This window comes from Acanthochromis polyacanthus, chromosome 10 (genome assembly GCF_021347895.1).
Source record: "Acanthochromis polyacanthus isolate Apoly-LR-REF ecotype Palm Island chromosome 10, KAUST_Apoly_ChrSc, whole genome shotgun sequence".
In the NCBI taxonomy this organism is placed as follows: domain Eukaryota; kingdom Metazoa; phylum Chordata; class Actinopteri; family Pomacentridae; genus Acanthochromis; species Acanthochromis polyacanthus.
The window spans coordinates 19,861,298-19,879,576 of NC_067122.1; the positions used below are offsets into that span (position 1 = coordinate 19,861,298).

The 18,279-nt window shown below is 40.2% G+C and overlaps 3 protein-coding genes across 3 annotated transcripts; all 3 read right to left on the reverse strand.

Annotated features, from left to right (window-relative positions):
* Positions 1-6,363: 6,363 nt before the first annotated feature.
* LOC127535724 (protocadherin alpha-8-like) lies at positions 6,364-10,837 on the reverse strand. The gene has a single exon (XM_051954327.1). The coding sequence runs from the start codon at positions 10,410-10,412 to the stop codon at positions 7,953-7,955; it is 2,460 nt and encodes an 819-aa protein (XP_051810287.1). The 5' UTR covers positions 10,413-10,837; the 3' UTR covers positions 6,364-7,952.
* A 124-nt stretch (positions 10,838-10,961) lies between these two features.
* Positions 10,962-13,937, reverse strand: LOC110971963 (protocadherin alpha-3-like). Its single transcript, XM_022222377.2, has one exon. It carries the CDS (start codon positions 13,787-13,789, stop codon positions 11,375-11,377), a length of 2,415 nt encoding a protein of 804 aa, XP_022078069.2. The 5' UTR covers positions 13,790-13,937; the 3' UTR covers positions 10,962-11,374.
* Positions 13,938-15,242: 1,305 nt separating this feature from the next.
* LOC110971965 (protocadherin alpha-3-like) lies at positions 15,243-17,750 on the reverse strand. The gene has a single exon (XM_022222379.2). The coding sequence runs from the start codon at positions 17,631-17,633 to the stop codon at positions 15,258-15,260; it is 2,376 nt and encodes a 791-aa protein (XP_022078071.2). The 5' UTR covers positions 17,634-17,750; the 3' UTR covers positions 15,243-15,257.
* Between the last annotated feature and the right edge of the window lie 529 nt (positions 17,751-18,279).

The window sequence follows — 18,279 nt, forward strand, 5'->3', positions numbered from 1 at the left end:
AGAACAAATCCTGAATGCCCACGTTCCTGATTCACTTTTCATATGACAGATGGTTCACCTAAAAATACACACAGCAGACCAACTTCAGAATATGAAAAGCTACATGTGGGATGAACTGACTCACTCACTGCACAGAACAGCTCAGTGGTTCACACTCAGAAAGATGACCAGAAGGAGCCAGAGAGCGTGAAGTTCATTTTAAAAATAAGAAGAAACCAAGGAAGACTTTCACTGCTATAACGGGCTTTCTCGCTGTATTTGCATAACCATATCAATGTCATGTGTCCACACACACACAAGACATCAGAGCAGGAGTTGCGTAGCTTCAAGAAACAAAAGATTCATGAATGACATTTCTGTACTCACATAGGCTGTGTACATGATTGCATACCTTCTTTAAAAGATAAAAACCTATTTTGTATGAAACAAAATCAAATATATCAGATTAAACTAACCACTTTCTACATTTATAACTTTTAGGTATGAATATAAAACAAAAGCTGATGAACAGTTTCAAAATTTGACTTGTTTACTAATGAGACATAGTTAAAGATTAGAATATTTTCTTGATCACTTTATGACAATTTAGTTGTAGTACAGCAAGCAGAGGTGGTACATAAGAAAAGTGGTGTGAGAAAGGTTATGACATGCAACACAAAATCTATCTAAATCTACATACATTGCAGAAAACAGCCTATAATTGTCTTTGGTGGAATTCTTGCACTCCTGGCTGGCAGTGTACAAAACATTTAATAAGTCAAAAAAGCTGTGCTGTGATTACATGAAATAAGCTATTAATGCACATAAACTTAGGCTATACAGCTATATAGCCACTACAGGGGACATTCAGATAAATAGAAAAACACTTGACACTCACAAGACTTAAGAAATTACCCAAGATACTTAGTAGTGGCACTAGGAGAGGCAAATAGCCACAGGGGGAAGAGCACCCCTGCAGCTAGAGTCTGGATCTCTCTAACAACTTGTATCTGATCCCATCCATGCATTGCCAGAAATAAGTACAACATATGGGTATTAATAGGACAAGTATATGGCATTTGTGGTCATATACTCCATTTACCCCATTTACCCCACAGTGAGCAGGGCAAGGATGGCGCTGTAAGAAGGCAATCCTCTTATCAAGACTGCATCCAACATCTAAGCAGACGAGTCTGGCTTTCCCTCATTCATTCCTGCATTCCTTCAATCACAGATCACAAACCTATTCCCTTAAAATCTTGATCTCAGGACACTTCACTATCTTGTGTTTAGGTTTACAACAGGCTAAATTTAAAGTGAATTTCCAGCCAACTGTGTCTTTACTAGTTTTCCACCTAATGGCTGACTGTCTTGCACGTAGCTTTGTGCTGACCCGTCAGTCAGTTCAATCCACCAGGCATGCAGTGATGACCTAAGCACAGCAGCAGATGTTGTGGCTGCATGAGCACTGACGCCAAAGAAGAGCGGTGCAGACCTGCATCTGTTCTGATTTCTGTTGATTCAGAAAAAAAAGAAACGTATTTAAATATAGCACAAGACTAACTGTGCTTAACAAAGCTACCAAGCAGTGGTTATTACATCAGACAGACAGATATAGGCCCACATGTTGTTCAGCATTGTTATTGTTATATTACATTATTATTTCCAGTAAATTATTACACTGCTAAGACATCAATTCACTTTGAAAGGAAACAAGAAAATACATCACCATAATGCAGTATACCCTGAGCTAAGCTTCTGTCATCCGGCAAGGATTTAATATGACACATGAAGATAGTGTGTGCAGAAATGCTTTTCATTAGAGCAATGTTGCTAATGCTTATAGAAGTTGACCCAGCTAACACCCTGGAGAAAGGCCTCTGTGCCTCAGATCAGCTGCAGTAGAGTGATTTTAAAATGAGAGTGGCAAGGTCCAACCTATAGGACTCATCCACACAGCTATGAGTCAGTGGACTGAGAGGTAATGAAACTGAGGGCTTATATAACCGAGTGGTGGACGGGAGAAAGGGTCAGACCTACTCACACAATAACTGGCATGGAAGATGTTGGAGCAAGATGAAAAAACAGATTTTTAAACATTTTTTCTGTTTGCCTTTATTATTTGCTGTACAATTGCTGGTCAAGCTCACAAATAACTATTGGTTGTCTCTTTATCAACACAAACGTAAGAACCAGGTTTGACCCAAATACAGGAGCGGAGTGACTAACTTGGGCCAATTCGCATCAAAGCCACACATGGCTGTCAACCAGTCTCGTCATGTTCTAGGACAAATAACAAGAGTGAAAGGAGCTGTGCCAGGAAGTCTTGCCCCACAGTTGTGAATGCAGCCTGCAATTAAGTTTTTGGCCCACTGACTCTGATATTTTCCTGAGAGCCCAGAAGCAGCTGTTAAAAAAAAAAAACGTAGTGCATCTGGATGTCTTTTTTTTTTTTTTACTAGTTAATCTAAAATCATTGTCAAATGGCAAGATAAAGATTTTTTTCTACTGTATATGTGGAGCATTTGGTTGAAATCCCAGCAAGTGTCATGCATTATAGAAAGAAACACAAAAGCGCATGAATTAAATTTTGATATACAAGACTCAAACTTGAAGTCCCAGATTAAATAATTTACAGTTAGTCTAACTTGATATAGAAAGAGACATTTCACTTCTTTATCCAATTCATTTCTGCCAGTCCAACATAAATGCGCAGCACTACACAGAGATGAACAAATACCTTATTGACCCAATACTCTGTAAGCTGCACTGCAGCAGTGCCTGTGCTTGCTGACATTCACAGTAACAACCTCCTGATTCACCACCACCAAATCACCTGAATGTCTGCAGAGAGGAAATGCTGATCCAAACACTCACCACACGCACACAGTGAGAGTACATATAATACCAGTCCAGACAACTAGCTAGTCAGCAACGTCTGGACAGCCTGTAGTTTATGTGTCTCAATGCAGCTGTTCAACAAATGCCAATGTAATAGTCAACAACCAAAACTGAAGTGTTACTTCACTTCCTCCACAGAGCCGCATCAGCTTTGTTCCAGTAGTGAAAAACAACTCTCCAGTCAAACTTGTGACTGATGGTTAAAAATAAAAAATCAATATTCAGTGACAGAAAAATGCTTCCTACCACTCTGCGGTGTGAGAGTTTGTGCTGACAAAAACAAGCAAATAACCAGTGGAAAAAAATACCGGTATAGAACAACAGATGCAATTACCAATGTTTGTGAGTTTGTGCCAGGCCAAACTCACCACCAGAAAAGTCTGGCTTGCTGTTTCCTCAACACACCAGTATGGTGGATAGCAGACCTAAACTCTTACAAGTGTCTTTAAACACAGTGCTGAAGAAGGGAAACGTTATTGATGAACATGATTTGCACGATTCATTACCACCGCCACAATTAATGTTTATTAGCTTTTAAATCATGTATTGTGCTTAATTACCGGGTTGAACAAATACTTGTTTTAGAACAACTGAGTGGAAAAGAGTAGAATCTGATAGTCAAATGATGGGAGGGCTTTTCTCACTTTCTCTCAGTTACTGATGAAAAAAAAAGGTTGGCAGGTTGTGCAGGAGATATAGTGAGTGACATAAATAGCAACATATTTCACACAAAAAGATAACTGACAGGGAAGCTGAGTGTATACAGACTGAAATTTGCAAAGCAACACTAGAGAGGAGGGCACAGACAAAGTAATGAAATAAACATTTTGTCTAGAACTGTTAAATATTAATTCAATGTACTATACAGTATATTGACCATGGAAAAGAAATTGTTAATCCTAGTACAAAACTCTATTAACAGTGTAAATAAACACCCACTGAGACCACTCGGTGATGAGTCAGCCAGCATTATTGTTTGCTCAGTTTTGCATGCTTATGAGCTGTTCTCTGTATCAGTTGCATATCTGCAATAAAAAAAAGTGATTGGGGATAGAGGGAAGGAAACTGTTCGGTACAGTTGGCTTGTTTACAAAGCTGGCACAACAGAGGTTACTTGGAAGAAATTCTGATTTCATAAAAAAGCACGTCATGATATTCATAGAAATGTTTGCAGTCAATGCAGGACATCTGATTTATCTTTGAGTGATTAACTGTCTGGCAAGTGAGTGTGTTTCTATTTCTCTCTGAAAGTCACTATATCACCCAGGGAGTGCACTCTGCTTATGCTCTGTTTTCTTGTTTTCTGTCTCTTTCTCGATCCGTCACACCCCTTTTTTTCTGTGAAAGTGCCTTTCACTAAAGAGGATTAGACATATGAGTATGTGTGATGTGTTGCTGTGTGTATGAACATAAAGATTGCACAGTCCTGTGTGTAAATTAGATTACCATCACTGCTGCTGACCTCAATATGAGTGGCGCCATGATCAAACAAAGCTGGAGCAATAAGAGAGAATGTGCCCTACTGACACACAACAGCACTTTCAGCATCCACAGCCACAACCCCACAGGCATGAGACACAGCAGCACAGCGCTAAAGAGCATGTGGAAGAACGAGAGAGGGAATAGGCTGCAGAAAGAAAGTCTGAAAATGACAGGGAGACAGAGAAGAGAGGCATATGAAGGAGGAAATGAAGGACGAACACATAAAAGTGGGAAAAGGAGGCCAAGAGTGGGATGGGGGAGGGGATAGATGCAGAGGGGGAAAGCTGAGAGTGATATCAGCATGTCGGGAAAGAAATAGTGAGAAGACAGAGAGAAGCTTGAAAAATAGAGGGAGGAAAATGCAGGCCACTGCATGCAGCAGAACAGAATCAGAACAGGGAGTGCTGCATGGAAGGGCATAGCATAGCGCAATGCTCATATCACAATATGTAACAAAATAAATCCCAAAGAATGATATGCAGATTGTAGGCAGATCGTACAGTTAGAAAGCAGAGACAGATGGAGTGAAGCATAGGAGGCACAGTTTACTAAGGAGAAAGTTTTCAGCATTTTATGTGTGAATGCAGAGGAGCACCCACATAAAAATGAGGTCAATTCTCTCAAGCTACTGAAATTTCAGAACAAACAGTATATCGCACTCCTGCCGTGACAGCTTGCCTCTGTCCCTGTTGAGCTGAATACAGTTTAATGATGAACATGTTCCCACCCACTTAGCAACGACAACAAATACAGACACACAGAGGTCATTGCACTGTGAATGATTTTCAGTGCAGACACTCAGCATGCAAACACAATTGCACAGATCTGCTGAGCCAGCCAAGCAAACAGACAGAGCCACTGAAGCAAGCAGCCACACCCCCACCAAAGACAGCAGCCCGAACAAAAATGAACTAGGAATGATAGTTGTGCTGCAGTCACTTTACAGTTTCATGTTTTACAGCAATCAAAATAAATACTTATGTCACAGCCTTATATTTTGCAAGCAGATTAGCGTTTAACACTACTGTGTCTACATATTCATCTTCTTTCTTCTACATTATAAAATGTTGCTTTGTAGCATAAAAGGCCAAAGCACATCTCGTATGCTTACACTCTGAAACACCCCACTTGCAATTCATCCTTGCTGTGTCCCATCTGTTTATTTTTTCCACTCTGAACTATGCAAGCAAAATATGACAACACTGCCATAAAAATGACTTATAATTCAAAAAGAGACTCAGGGTCAGCTCAGTTTAGGCAGAGACAGCCAGCGTGTTCCACTGACATCAACATGCACTTGTTATTTTTAATGAGATGCACTCATTTTTAATCACATCTTTTTTGGGCATCTGCTGTCCAGGCACAGCTTAATACTGCTGCTGCTGCACTGCAACACACAGGATGCCTCATGCACTTTCTATCTCACGCACCAACACATGCACGTAAAATATTAATACATGCACATACACACAGAAAGGCAGCTATTGCTGTCTAATAGAGCTGAATAAAAGTGGACAGAGGAACTGCTAAGACAGTGCATTCACCCTCTATACTTCATGAAGCTGAGCCATACTCTGAATATGAACTGATCCTTTGCCCTCCTGTTTTCATAGCCCACTCTTGCTTACTGCTTGATTTCACTTGGTGCTCAGCGGGTCAGGATATACTGTTAGTTTTCAACACAGGCTTACTTAATGTCAATTTTAAATAAAATTAACTGAGTTGTTTTCTAGGTAGGAAATCTAAGTCTGACCCAGTTGTTGGAAAGCAAAGATTATCTCTATGCTGTAAATATCTAATTAGAAGCTCATCTAGTCATGCCTTGACGATTGCTTCAGTATCTGCACCATCTGTTGCCTGCTTTACAATGGCATTTTCATCCACATAATCCATGTGTTTCTATCTAAATAAACCCATTTTCATTAAATATTGTGAGATGTCTATACATGAGCCATACAAAAGCCACTACCCCTCCCCCTCCTCTACTGCTCTCTCTATCCCTCCCTCCCTCGTTCATCCTCTTCCGTTGCTGTTGCTAAGACCACTGAGCGCATGCTAGTCTGTGGAAACCAGTAGACTCCGAGAGGTGGATCTCCCAGTGTGTTGCTATGGGCAACACACAATATTCGACACAGAATCAGCCCAGAAGTCTAGTATTCAGACCTCCACACATGTGATAATATATGACCTATTTTTTAGTGACTGAAAAGGGCTCATGCTGTATAAAGCTTGTGTGTAGTACTGCATGTCAGTGAACTGTGTACTCCCTTTTACATCACTAGTATTTTCTGAGCCCTGAGCAGAATAAGCTAATCAAATGAAAAATAGCAAAAATATAAAGTGTTTGCTTTTTCAGTCCTGGAGTGAACTGAGATCTCCCCCACTGGACTGGCTGCACATTGTGATTCACTGCACACCTGCCTCAGGCTCTTTCTACCCATCTCTCTGTCTTAACTCCAGCCATTCATGGCACACTCAATCACCTCTACTACATCAGCAAGCACAGACCTCAAAAAACTCTCTTAGCCAGTCACACACATTTAACCCTAACAGATATACGCGATGAAAGGAGAAAAAAAAAACATAAATATGCATAAATATTACACAGGATGTTTTTCAAGTAGCTGTTTTTGCTCATCTGGATTATCAATTAATGCAGATTTAAAGAAACGCTTCAATACAAGGTGTGAGAACAAAGATTCCTGTGCATATACTAGCTCACAAATGATATGTGCTATTTTCAGGAGAGCTGACACAGAAGGCCACTTGTCACTGAAGTAAACTATACTTCATGTATTTTTTCTTTTCTTTTAAATGGAATCCAAAACTTTTCCTTACTTCACAAATCTGCTAAAGTGAGGCACTTATTTTCTTTCAAAGCCAGTTTATGATCTACACACAACACATGGCCTGAAATAGACACATTTCATTTTAAATTATTAATAGCTGGTCCTCAAATAGCATGACATACAAAGCAGCAATGAGGGGACATTAAATCTGTTGTTAAGTTCTGTTATAATGACAGACACTAGGGTAAGTATTATTACTTGCACCAGCATCCCTTTTATATTCTGACTAATCTGATGAATAATTTGCCATAATATATAACATGAAGCTAGTTATTTCTTGGAGTTTGGGGTGAAACATGTAATAGAATGTCATTTCTTGAGATAAATTAGATTTTAAACTCGGAGACAACATTAAGCATTAAGCTACCAACCTAGCACACCAACTGCAGTTTAATTTGCTAATCAGGTAACAATCTGGTCTATATGAGTCATACAACCAGGGTTCTCCTGGGAAAGAAATTCAGTCCTGAAATTGTCTGCTGGGACTGGCCTAGGAGAATAGATGGGAGTCAGCATGCTCACATTCTCCTCAAATGACAGGCACACAGAGAGGTCTGGTAAAAAAGACACACAGGGCCAGTTTAAACTTGATGGATTTTTCGACAGTCCACCAGCCCACTAATGCGGCTGCCCACTGGGATTTGTAAACCAACAGCTTAAATCTGCTGTCTCATCATCACACAAACCTCCTCATTTCTCTCACAGATGAATTTTATATAATTGTTGACCACTTCTATTGCGCTATTTGGAACGGCTAGTGTGATTTGCTACTTTATGTACAATTATTTCTCGGATCTTATTTGTCATTAGCTTAATATCAGACCTGTCTTTAAATACAACACTCTTTCTTACCTCCTCAGATGCTCTCCTCCTGTCAGGTAGCACTAGAGTATTTGCATGGCTTCCAGGAACTATAGTAGATCCTATACTCATTCTGGGTCCAACTAACATGTAGCGTTTGTCTCCAGATCTGTACTGGATGCTGTGACACAGTGTCCCATCATAATTAGTCTCTTGCAGATATTTGGAAGTATAGTCTGTGGATTTGGAGCACTGCATTGCAATCAGCACGATGATGCTGATGAGAAAAAGTACAGAAACTGATCCCAAAGTTATCATCAGATAAAATGTCACGTTGTCATCATCATCAACTTTTGCTGCACTTTTGACATCAGACGCTGCAAAAGCCTCTTTGGGCTCCACAAGTTTGACAATGACAGTAGCTGTTGCTGAGAGTGAAACGTTTCCATTGTCTTTGACCAGTATGACCAGTTTGTGTTCAGCCTCGTCTGTCTCTGTGAATGAGCGAAGTGTTCTGATCTGTCCTGTATATCGGTCCAAAGCAAAGAGACTGTGGTCAGTGAGTTCCTGCAGTGAGAAGAGCAGCCAGCCGTTATATCCTATATCAGCATCATAGGCTCTGACTTTGGTGACCAAGTGTCCTGCGTTGACATTGCGGGGAATCTCCTCCACACCTTCAGCAGATCCGTTGGAGCTGAGTGGATACAGGATGACTGGAGCGTTGTCGTTCTGATCCAGAATGAACACGTTGACTGTGACGTTGGTGCTGAGAGACGGAGCTCCAGAATCTGTGGCAACAACTTGGAATTGAAACGTTTTCAACGTTTCAAAATCAAAACTTTTCAGTGCCACAATAGCTCCATTTTCAGAGTTTATATTTAGAAATGATGTCAATTTTTTGTGTTCATCACTATTTCTTACAATATGATAGGATATGAGAGCATTATCACCCTCATCACAATCACAAGCACTGACAGAAAATAAAGAGGCTCCTGCAATATTGTTCTCAGTGACATAAAAAGTATATGGATTTGTTGAAAACTCTGGACTGTTATCGTTCACATCTGATACTGTCACACTCATTGTCCGTTGAGATGATAAAGGAGGTTCACCTGCATCTTTTGCAACTATTGTTACATCATACTTGGATTGATGCTCTCTGTCTAGCAGAGATTTAGTGACTATTGCATACATATTTTCTTGTAAAGAAGGTGTTAAAGTGAAGGGTACATCCTCACTTATATAACAGATGACCTTTCCATTTACACCTGAATCATCATCATTCACACTTATCAATGCTACTGTCGTTCCAGGTTTGGAGTCTTCTGGAATTGCACTCGAAAAGGATGTCACCTCAATCTCAGGTGCGTTGTCATTCAGGTCTACAATAGTTATTATAACACTTTTTTCTGTTTCCAGCGGGACTGGTCCTTTATCAGAAGCTTTAATATCAAGCTCATATCTATCTTTTGCTTCAAAATCTAAGAGTCCTTTAACAATAATATCACCTGTATTTGCATCAACCTCAAAAAGTTTATGTAATTTGTTATTGACATTATTCCCAAACGAATAAACAACCTCCCCATTTAAACCATCATCTAAATCTGTGGCATTGACTTGTATGATAGTTGTGCCAACAGGCGAATTTTCTTTAAGTACAGCTGTATATGATTCTCTGACAAATACTGGCATATTGTCGTTCACATCTAAAACATGAACGATAATTTCCATTGTTCCTGATCTAGCAGGCTTTCCCCCATCAACCGCTGTCAGCAACAATCTATGACTTCTTGCAGCTTCTTTGTCGAGCGGTTTATGCAAATACAACATAGGAATTTTTCCATCCTCTCCTCTATCTTTAACTTCCAATCGAAAGTGGTCATTTTGACTGAGCTTATACAGCTGAATAGAGAACATGTCGCTGTCCGGATCACGGGCGCCTTGTAGCTGAAATCGTGCTCCAGGTAAAGCAGATTCTGAGATCTCTAGATGCGTTTCATTGTCCGAGAAGGTGGGAGAGTGGTCATTTACATCTAAAACCTCAACGCCGACGTAATGCACCTCTAAGGGATTCTCCAGCACTGTCTTTATGTTAATAATGCACGTAGTGGTCCGTTCGCACACTTCTTCTCTATCTATTTTGCGGTTAACGTGCAAGATGCCATTGTGGTTGAGTTGAAACAGGGGTTCAGTCGATCCAGAAACGATGCGAAATCCTCTCGCATTCAAAGCACCAACATCCAGTCCTAAATCCTTAGCAATATTTCCAACAACAGCACCCACCGTGAGCTCCTCAGGAATAGAATATCGCAGCTGCGCCGAAGTAAAATTAAAAGTGAGACCCAAAGAAACAATAAGGATCAGGCGCTGCAACCATGCGCTGCGCCCTCGTCGTGCCATCGTAAAATTTAGAAAAAGAAACAAATCAAACGATAAGGGAGGTCAGTCATCAATATGCAAGTTTACACTGCAAAATGCGTTTCGATCAAAAATAACAACCACTGGAATTAGAATGGATGTTTATAAGACAGTCCAATATGCGAAGCCATCGCCTTGAGTGCACCCTGTCGCGAAACAGAACCAAACTACTGACGTAGAGGCTGTTCAACCAAGAGTCGTTCAGATTCACAAGCAGTGACACCATGCGAGCTGTTATTTCAGTGCAGATACATTGTATTAAATTGTCTTTTTATGTCACATTTAAACGTTTCGATATGTGCAAACAACAGGAAAAAGTGTACTTACAATTTTTCAGAATTAATGAAATATACCACGATTAGACGTGATCTTCATTAGATAGCTACAACCTAGATAATAAATAACAGAAACTATATTTACTTTATGAAATCAATTTCTGCTTTCTGCAAAAAAAAAAATAATAAAAAATTCTCTACCGATGCTCTTCTACTGTCAGAGAGCACTACACTATTCTAATAATAATATATAAAAATATATTATGGTTACTACTATGAAAGAAAAAAAATAGTAGGATGATCATCATTGCAATTAAAAAAAACAGATTACCAGCTAAGTGTCCTACTACATCATGATGATAAACAAGACAGACAGTATGGATGGGCGAAATACAAACTAAGGCATTCACAAATCTCTTCAGATGCCCTCCTCATGTTAGGGAGCACAAGTGTTTTTGCATAGATGCCAGGAACTATACTCTGTTATGTGTGAGCAACAACTTTACAACAACCTGTTAACCAACAACTTAAGTAACCTGTTTCAGCAATACACAACTCCTGGATTTCTCTCAGTAATGAATATGCTTTTGATCTATATCTGTCCAACTATTCTGAAAAGGGGGTAGGATTCTGTACTTTATGCACACTTCAACCAACAAGATTTGTATCTTACTTATGACTACCATTCGTAACAGAAATGCTTTTAAATATAGTAGTCTCTCTTACCTCCTCAGATGCTCTCCTCCTGTCAGGGAGCACTAGTGTATTTGCATGACTGCCAGGAACTATAGTAGATCCTATACTCATTCTGGGTCCAACTAACATGTAGCGTTTGTCTCCAGATCTGTACTGGATGCTGTGACACAGTGTCCCATCATAATTCGTCTCTTGAAGATATTTGGAAGTATAGTCTGTGGATTTGGAGCACTGCATTGCAATAAGAACGATGATGCTGATGAGGAAAAGTACAGAAACTGATCCCAAAGTTATCATCAGATAAAATGTCACGTTGTCATCATCATCAACTTTTGCTGCACTTTTGACATCAGACGCTGCAAAAGCCTCTTTGGGCTCCACAAGTTTGACAATGACAGTAGCTGTTGCTGAGAGTGAAACGTTTCCGTTGTCTTTGACCAGTATGACCAGTTTGTGTTCAGCCTCGTCTGTCTCTGTGAATGAGCGAAGTGTTCTGATCTGTCCTGTATATCGGTCCAAAGCAAAGAGACTGTGGTCAGTGAGTTCCTGCAGTGAGAAGAGCAGCCAGCCGTTATATCCTATATCAGCGTCATAGGCTCTGACTTTGGTGACCAAGTGTCCTGCGTTGACATTTCGGGGAATCTCCTCCACACCTTCAGCAGATCCGTTGGAGCTGAGTGGATACAGGATGACTGGAGCGTTGTCGTTCTGATCCAGAATGAACACGTTGACTGTGACGTTGGTGCTGAGAGACGGAGCTCCAGAATCTGTGGCAACAACTTGGAACTGGAAAGTTTTCAGCGTTTCAAAGTCAAAACTTTTCAGCGCCATAATTTCTCCATTCTCAGAGTTTATATTCAAAAACAAACTGACACTGCCTTCTCCCCCATCCCTGGGAATATGATATACAATATGTGCATTATCACTATCATCAGGGTCAGATGCCTTAACTGAAAATAATGGTGCTGCTAGGTCATTATTTTCACTAATATAGAATGTATATGGACTCAGTGAAAACTGAGGTCTGTTATCGTTCACATCTGATACAACTACAGTTATTGTCTTTTCAGATGAGAGTGATGGTTCACCAGTGTCTTTTGCGACAACCGTGAGTTCATAAAAAGACTTTTCTTCTCTGTCCAGCAGGGATTTAGTCACTATGGCGTACATATTATCTTGCAAGGATGGAGATATAGTGAAAGGAACATCCTCTCCTATGAAGCAGGAAACTTTTCCATTAGGGCCTGAATCCAAATCATTCACACTGATCAAAGCTACTGTTGTTCCAGTTCTACAATCCTCTGGAACTGATTTGGAAAATGATGTAACTTCAATCTCAGGGGCATTATCGTTAAGGTCGATTACCTTTATTATTACAGTTTTGTCTGTGGATAACGGGACAGTGCCCTTATCTGAGGCTTGTATATCAATTTCATAGCTTTGATTTTCTTCAAAATCAACTTCACCGATCACTTTAATTTCACCTGTCTTTGAATCAAGATAAAATTGCTTTTGCAAATTTAGATCCACTTCCTTACCAAATGAGTAAACAATTTCGCCGTTTGCTCCCTGATCCAAATCTGTTGCATTAACTTGAATAACCAGCGTCCCAGGGGCCGCATTTTCATTCAACACAGCAGAATATACGTCTTGTCTAAAAACTGGCCAATTGTCATTTACATCAAGTACCTCAATCACTATTTCTATTGTTCCAGATCTCGCTGGCTTTCCACCATCAATAGCTGTAAGCAGCAGCCTGTGTTCTCTCGTAGCCTCTCTATCTAACTGCTTTTGTAAAACCAAAAAGGGCATCTTACGGTCTTCTCCTCGCTCCTTGACTTCCAAACGAAAATGGTCATTGTGACGGAGTCTGTACTGCTGAACAGAAAACTGACTACCGTCTGGGTCCCGTGCAGTTTGAAGCTGAAATCTCGCTCCCGGTAATGTTGATTCAAATATTTCAAGTCGTTTCTGTTTCTCTGGAAAGACTGGAGAATGGTCGTTTACGTCCAGAACCTCTATGGCCACATAATGGATTTCCAGGGGATTTTCTAGCACCGTTTTAAGGTTTATTATACAAGCGTTGCTTCGTTCACAGATCTCTTCCCTGTCCACTTTCCTGCTGACATACAGCATACCGTCGTCTTTATTCAGATGAAAAAGGGGTTCCGTTGAGCTGCCAACAATGCGATACTCTCTCTCTTTCAGCGTAACCCTGTCTATTCCCAAGTCCTTTGCAATATTTCCAACAACACTTCCTTCTTTCACCTCTTCAGATATCGAATACCTGATCTGAGCCGCGGCTTCGCTCCAAAACATGACCAAAGCCACCATGTACGCGACGCATCTCCATCGCTCGACACACGCCTGGCGTCCGCTTTGTTCCATGATGTACAGAAAAGCAATAACAATTCCCGAGTTTTTTACTGCATGATTAAGAAGCAACAGCCGTATTCCGTTTCAAATCGCACTCCATCCCGAGCACAACACTGGGAATGATCAAAAGCTAGTGTTGTCTTCAAGCACTGTACGCGAAATTCCTAAATGCAGGGTTGGACCTATTGGTGATGACGGAAAAAAAAAACTCGAGAGACATTATCTGCTTTTATACCGACACCATGCGATCCACAACGTTATTGCAACAATGTGTGTGCAAAAAAATTAGATAGTCTAATCGATAAAATGCATCCAACAATGAGAACAAAACTGGAAAAATTCACAAAAAGTATGTTGTTATGGTATGACAGATTTTTTTTTTTAAAAAAAGCAATGGATCGAAGGTGCATTCCTTTCCCCTTCAAGAAAACTTTTTCAAAGAATGTGCTCAGCATTTAGATTATTTCTTCTGCAACAAGTCAAATGAAATGGCTGCGTTTTAAAGATAAACTTTCAGCACTACGGAGAGCGACACCTCCTTCCACAGCCAGGCGCGTTTTCAGTTTCCACAGCAAGCACTGTGACACAGTTCTTGAACGCTCTAGCATTATGAAAAACTACGCAGCTTTTTGTATATATTTTCCACGATCCAATAACAAGATGACAGTGTTATGTGTATTCAAAAGCACTTGAGAATGATGTCAGCACGAAACAACTGAGATGCTACATTTTAAATACAACAAAATATGCTCCTATTCCTAAAAAAAAAAAAAAAAAACTTCAGCACCTTGATGATTCCGGTAGGTCACCAAAATTAATGTCACACGAAAAAGTGAAGTCCAGTCAACCCCAGAATTCAATTTTTCCTGCTATTCACGGACAGCTGCCAGTTTGTTGAGCAACATCCTCAGTTTATGGTCAGTCTCTTTGAATGAGTGGATCATTTATTTTGCTTCATTGAAAGTAACTCTAGTTTTAACCAAGTTTCTTTGTGATTAAAAACACAAATGCGTTACTACTTTAAGCAGCCTTTTCCAAATATTAATAAATAATTTGCACAATTGTCAGTAATACCCAAAATACAACATTAATCTTTGTTGATTTGAAAGACATTTATCATACTAAAATGAAGTACTTGATCATGTCTGAAGATTATTTGATCGTTTGATTTTCAGCTACATAGATTAAAAGTACCAACAAAAGACACTAACAGCAGTCTAATGGGTAGTTTGCTAATCAATTAGCAGTCTGTTATGTGATGTAACCAACTACACAACAACCTGTCATCCAACAATTTAAGTCAGCAGTCCAATCAACACACAACCTCCTGATTTCCCTCAGTAATAAATACGGATGTTTTTACTCTATTTTTGTGCAACTATTCTGAAAAAGTAGTGGGATTCTGTATTTTATGCACAAGAAAATCAAAAGGATATGTCTGTCTTATGTGACCACCATTCATACAAGAACTGCTTTTAAATTAATTGCTCTTTCTTACCTCTTCAGATGCCCTCCTCCTATCAGGGAGCACTAGAGTGTTTGCATGACTGCCAGGAACTATAGTAGATCCTATACTCATCCTGGGTCCAACTAACATGTAGCGTTTGTCTCCAGATCTGTACTGGATGCTGTGACACAGTGTCCCATCATAATTAGTCTCTTGTAGATATTTGGAAGTATAGTCTGTGGATTTGGAGCACTGCATTGCAATCAGAATGATGATGCTGATGAGAAAAAGCACAGAAACTGATCCCAAAGTTATCATCAGATAAAATGTCACGTTGTCATCATCATCAACTTTTGCTGCACTTTTGACATCAGACGCTGCAAAAGCCTCTTTGGGCTCCACAAGTTTGACAATGACAGTAGCTGTTGCTGAGAGTGAAACGTTTCCGTTGTCTTTGACCAGTATGACCAGTTTGTGTTCAGCCTCGTCTGTCTCTGTGAATGAGCGAAGTGTTCTGATCTGTCCTGTATATCGGTCCAAAGCAAAGAGACTGTGGTCAGTGAGTTCCTGCAGTGAGAAGAGCAGCCAGCCGTTATATCCTATATCAGCGTCATAGGCTCTGACTTTGGTGACCAAGTGTCCTGCGTTGACATTTCGGGGAATCTCCTCCACACCTTCAGCAGATCCGTTGGAGCTGAGTGGATACAGGATGACTGGAGCGTTGTCGTTCTGATCCAGAATGAACACGTTGACTGTGACGTTGGTGCTGAGAGACGGAGCTCCAGAATCTGTGGCAACAACTTGGAATTGGAAAGTTTTCAGTGTTTCAAAGTCAAAACTTTTCAGCGTCACAATATCTCCATTATCAGAGTTTATGTTTAGAAATGAAGTGACTTTATTATCTTCACTTCCATCTCTGACAATATGATAGGATATGACAGCATTTTCATTCTCATCACGATCAGAAGCTTTAACAGAAAACACTGAGGCTCCTGGATCATTCCCCTCAGTGACATAGAAAGTATATGGACTGAGTGAAAACACTGGACTGTTGTCATTCACATCTGACACCACAACACTGATTGACTTTTCAGATGATAATGAAGGTTGACCAGCATCTTTTGCAGCTACTGTTATGATATATTGTGACTGTTTTTCTCTGTCCAGAGGCGATTTGGTCACAAGAGAATACATTTTGTCTTGTAAAGAATGTGATAAAGCAAAAGGAGCATCTTCATTTACCGTACAAATAACTTTCCCATTGAGTCCAGAGTCTAAATCGCTGATACTGATTAGAGCAACAGTAGTTCCAGGTCTGGAATCTTCAGGGATAGAGCTGGAAAATGAGGTAACTTCAATCTCAGGTGCATTATCATTCATGTCAACTATCTTAATAAGGACACTTTTTTGTGTTGACAGAGGAGCCAGACCTTTGTCTGATGCTTGGATTTCAATTTCATATTTGTCCTTGTCCTCATAATCAATTAATCCTTTTACAGTTATCACACCTGTTGTTGGGTTTATGTCGAAAAGCTTAAAGACTTTTCGATTTACACTATTGCTGAATGAGTAAATCACGTCTCCATTCGGTCCATCATCTAAATCAGTCGCATTTACCTGAATGACTCTGGTGCCTACTGGGGCGTTTTCATCCAGCGTCACTGAGTAAACATCTTTAGAGAAGGCTGGTGCATTATCGTTTACATCCAGAACATTTACTAGAATATTCATTTCGCCAGACTTAGGAGGTTTACCTCCATCCAGTGCTGTCAACACGAGGAAATGGCTCCTTGACATTTCCCGATCTAAAGACTTTTGGACAATCAGTACAGGTATTTTACCATCATCCCCTTTGTCTTTAACCTCCAAACGAAAGTGGTCATTGGAGCTAAGCTTGTACTGCTGAATAGAGAAAGGACCGCTGTCTGGATCCCGTGCTGGTTGTAGCGGGATTCGGGCTCCTGGCATCAGGGATTCTGAAATCTCAAGCGTTGTCTCTTTCTCTGGGAAAGTGGGTGAATGATCATTTACATCCAGCACTTCTATTCCAACGTAATGGACCTCCAACGGATTTTCTAGCACGGTTTTTAAATTCATCACACATGTACTAGTTCGTTCACACACCTCTTCCCTGTCGATCTTTCGGCTCACATACAGAATGCCGTCGTTCTGATCCACATGAAAAAGAGGATCTGTCGCACTAGTAACAATCCGATACTTCCTGTCTTTCAGTGTGTTTTTATCCAATCCCAGATCTTTGGCTACATTTCCAACCACAGTTCCTTCTTTCACCTCCTCAGAAATTGAATATCTTAACTGCGCCGAGGCCACAGTCCACAAAAGCGCAGCAACCACGCATCTCATCCACCGTCCGCTCGCCCCTTTTTCCTCGCACTCCCTTTGTTCCATGATCAAAACAAAACGTATCAGTTCATTACGAGTTTAGTAATACTACCCAAAGAAGGTAATCCAATATCCCCTAGTATGAAAACGTGCAGACTGTTTTAAAAACGTTCAAAAATACGGAGCAACGTTTAAAAAGGCAGCAGCCATCATACAAGCGACTCTGTCAGTATTTAACTATGCGATAAAGAGGTGGAACCAAAATGCGGTGACGACAAGCGAAAAGCGTTTTTTCAACAGCACACTGACACCGTGCGCTTTTACTGTTCACTGCAAGGAAAGCAGTAACTTTTGTGATATTTATATGGAAAAATTAGAATGGTTTTACTCAATGAATTACGACAGCGCGCAAAACCTATCGCCACCATGGACAGCGAATAATGCTTTATGCGGCCCAGAAACGTGGTTTTATATTACCATACAGATGCTGGGAAAGCAAAGCTTGTGTTATGATTTGCGGAAGTGCAGAATGTTAGCCTCTGTGCAAACCTAAGTATGCTGCAACACTGACGTGTTTATCGGAGCAAAGTGCGGGGGAAATGATAGAATGAGTCAGCATATACGTCCATGTATGTGTGCAGTGTACAATTACTTAATAATAGTAAAGTGCGTGTTATTAAAGTTATTACTATGCATAAAAAGACATATAGTA

Excerpts from the sequence above, each read along its gene's own strand:
- LOC127535724 (XM_051954327.1), bottom strand. The coding sequence starts at position 10,412 with ATGGCACGACGAGGGCGCAGCGCATGGTTGCAGCGCCTGATCCTTATT.
- LOC110971963 (XM_022222377.2), bottom strand. The coding sequence starts at position 13,789 with ATGGAACAAAGCGGACGCCAGGCGTGTGTCGAGCGATGGAGATGCGTC.
- LOC110971965 (XM_022222379.2), bottom strand. The coding sequence starts at position 17,633 with ATGGAACAAAGGGAGTGCGAGGAAAAAGGGGCGAGCGGACGGTGGATG.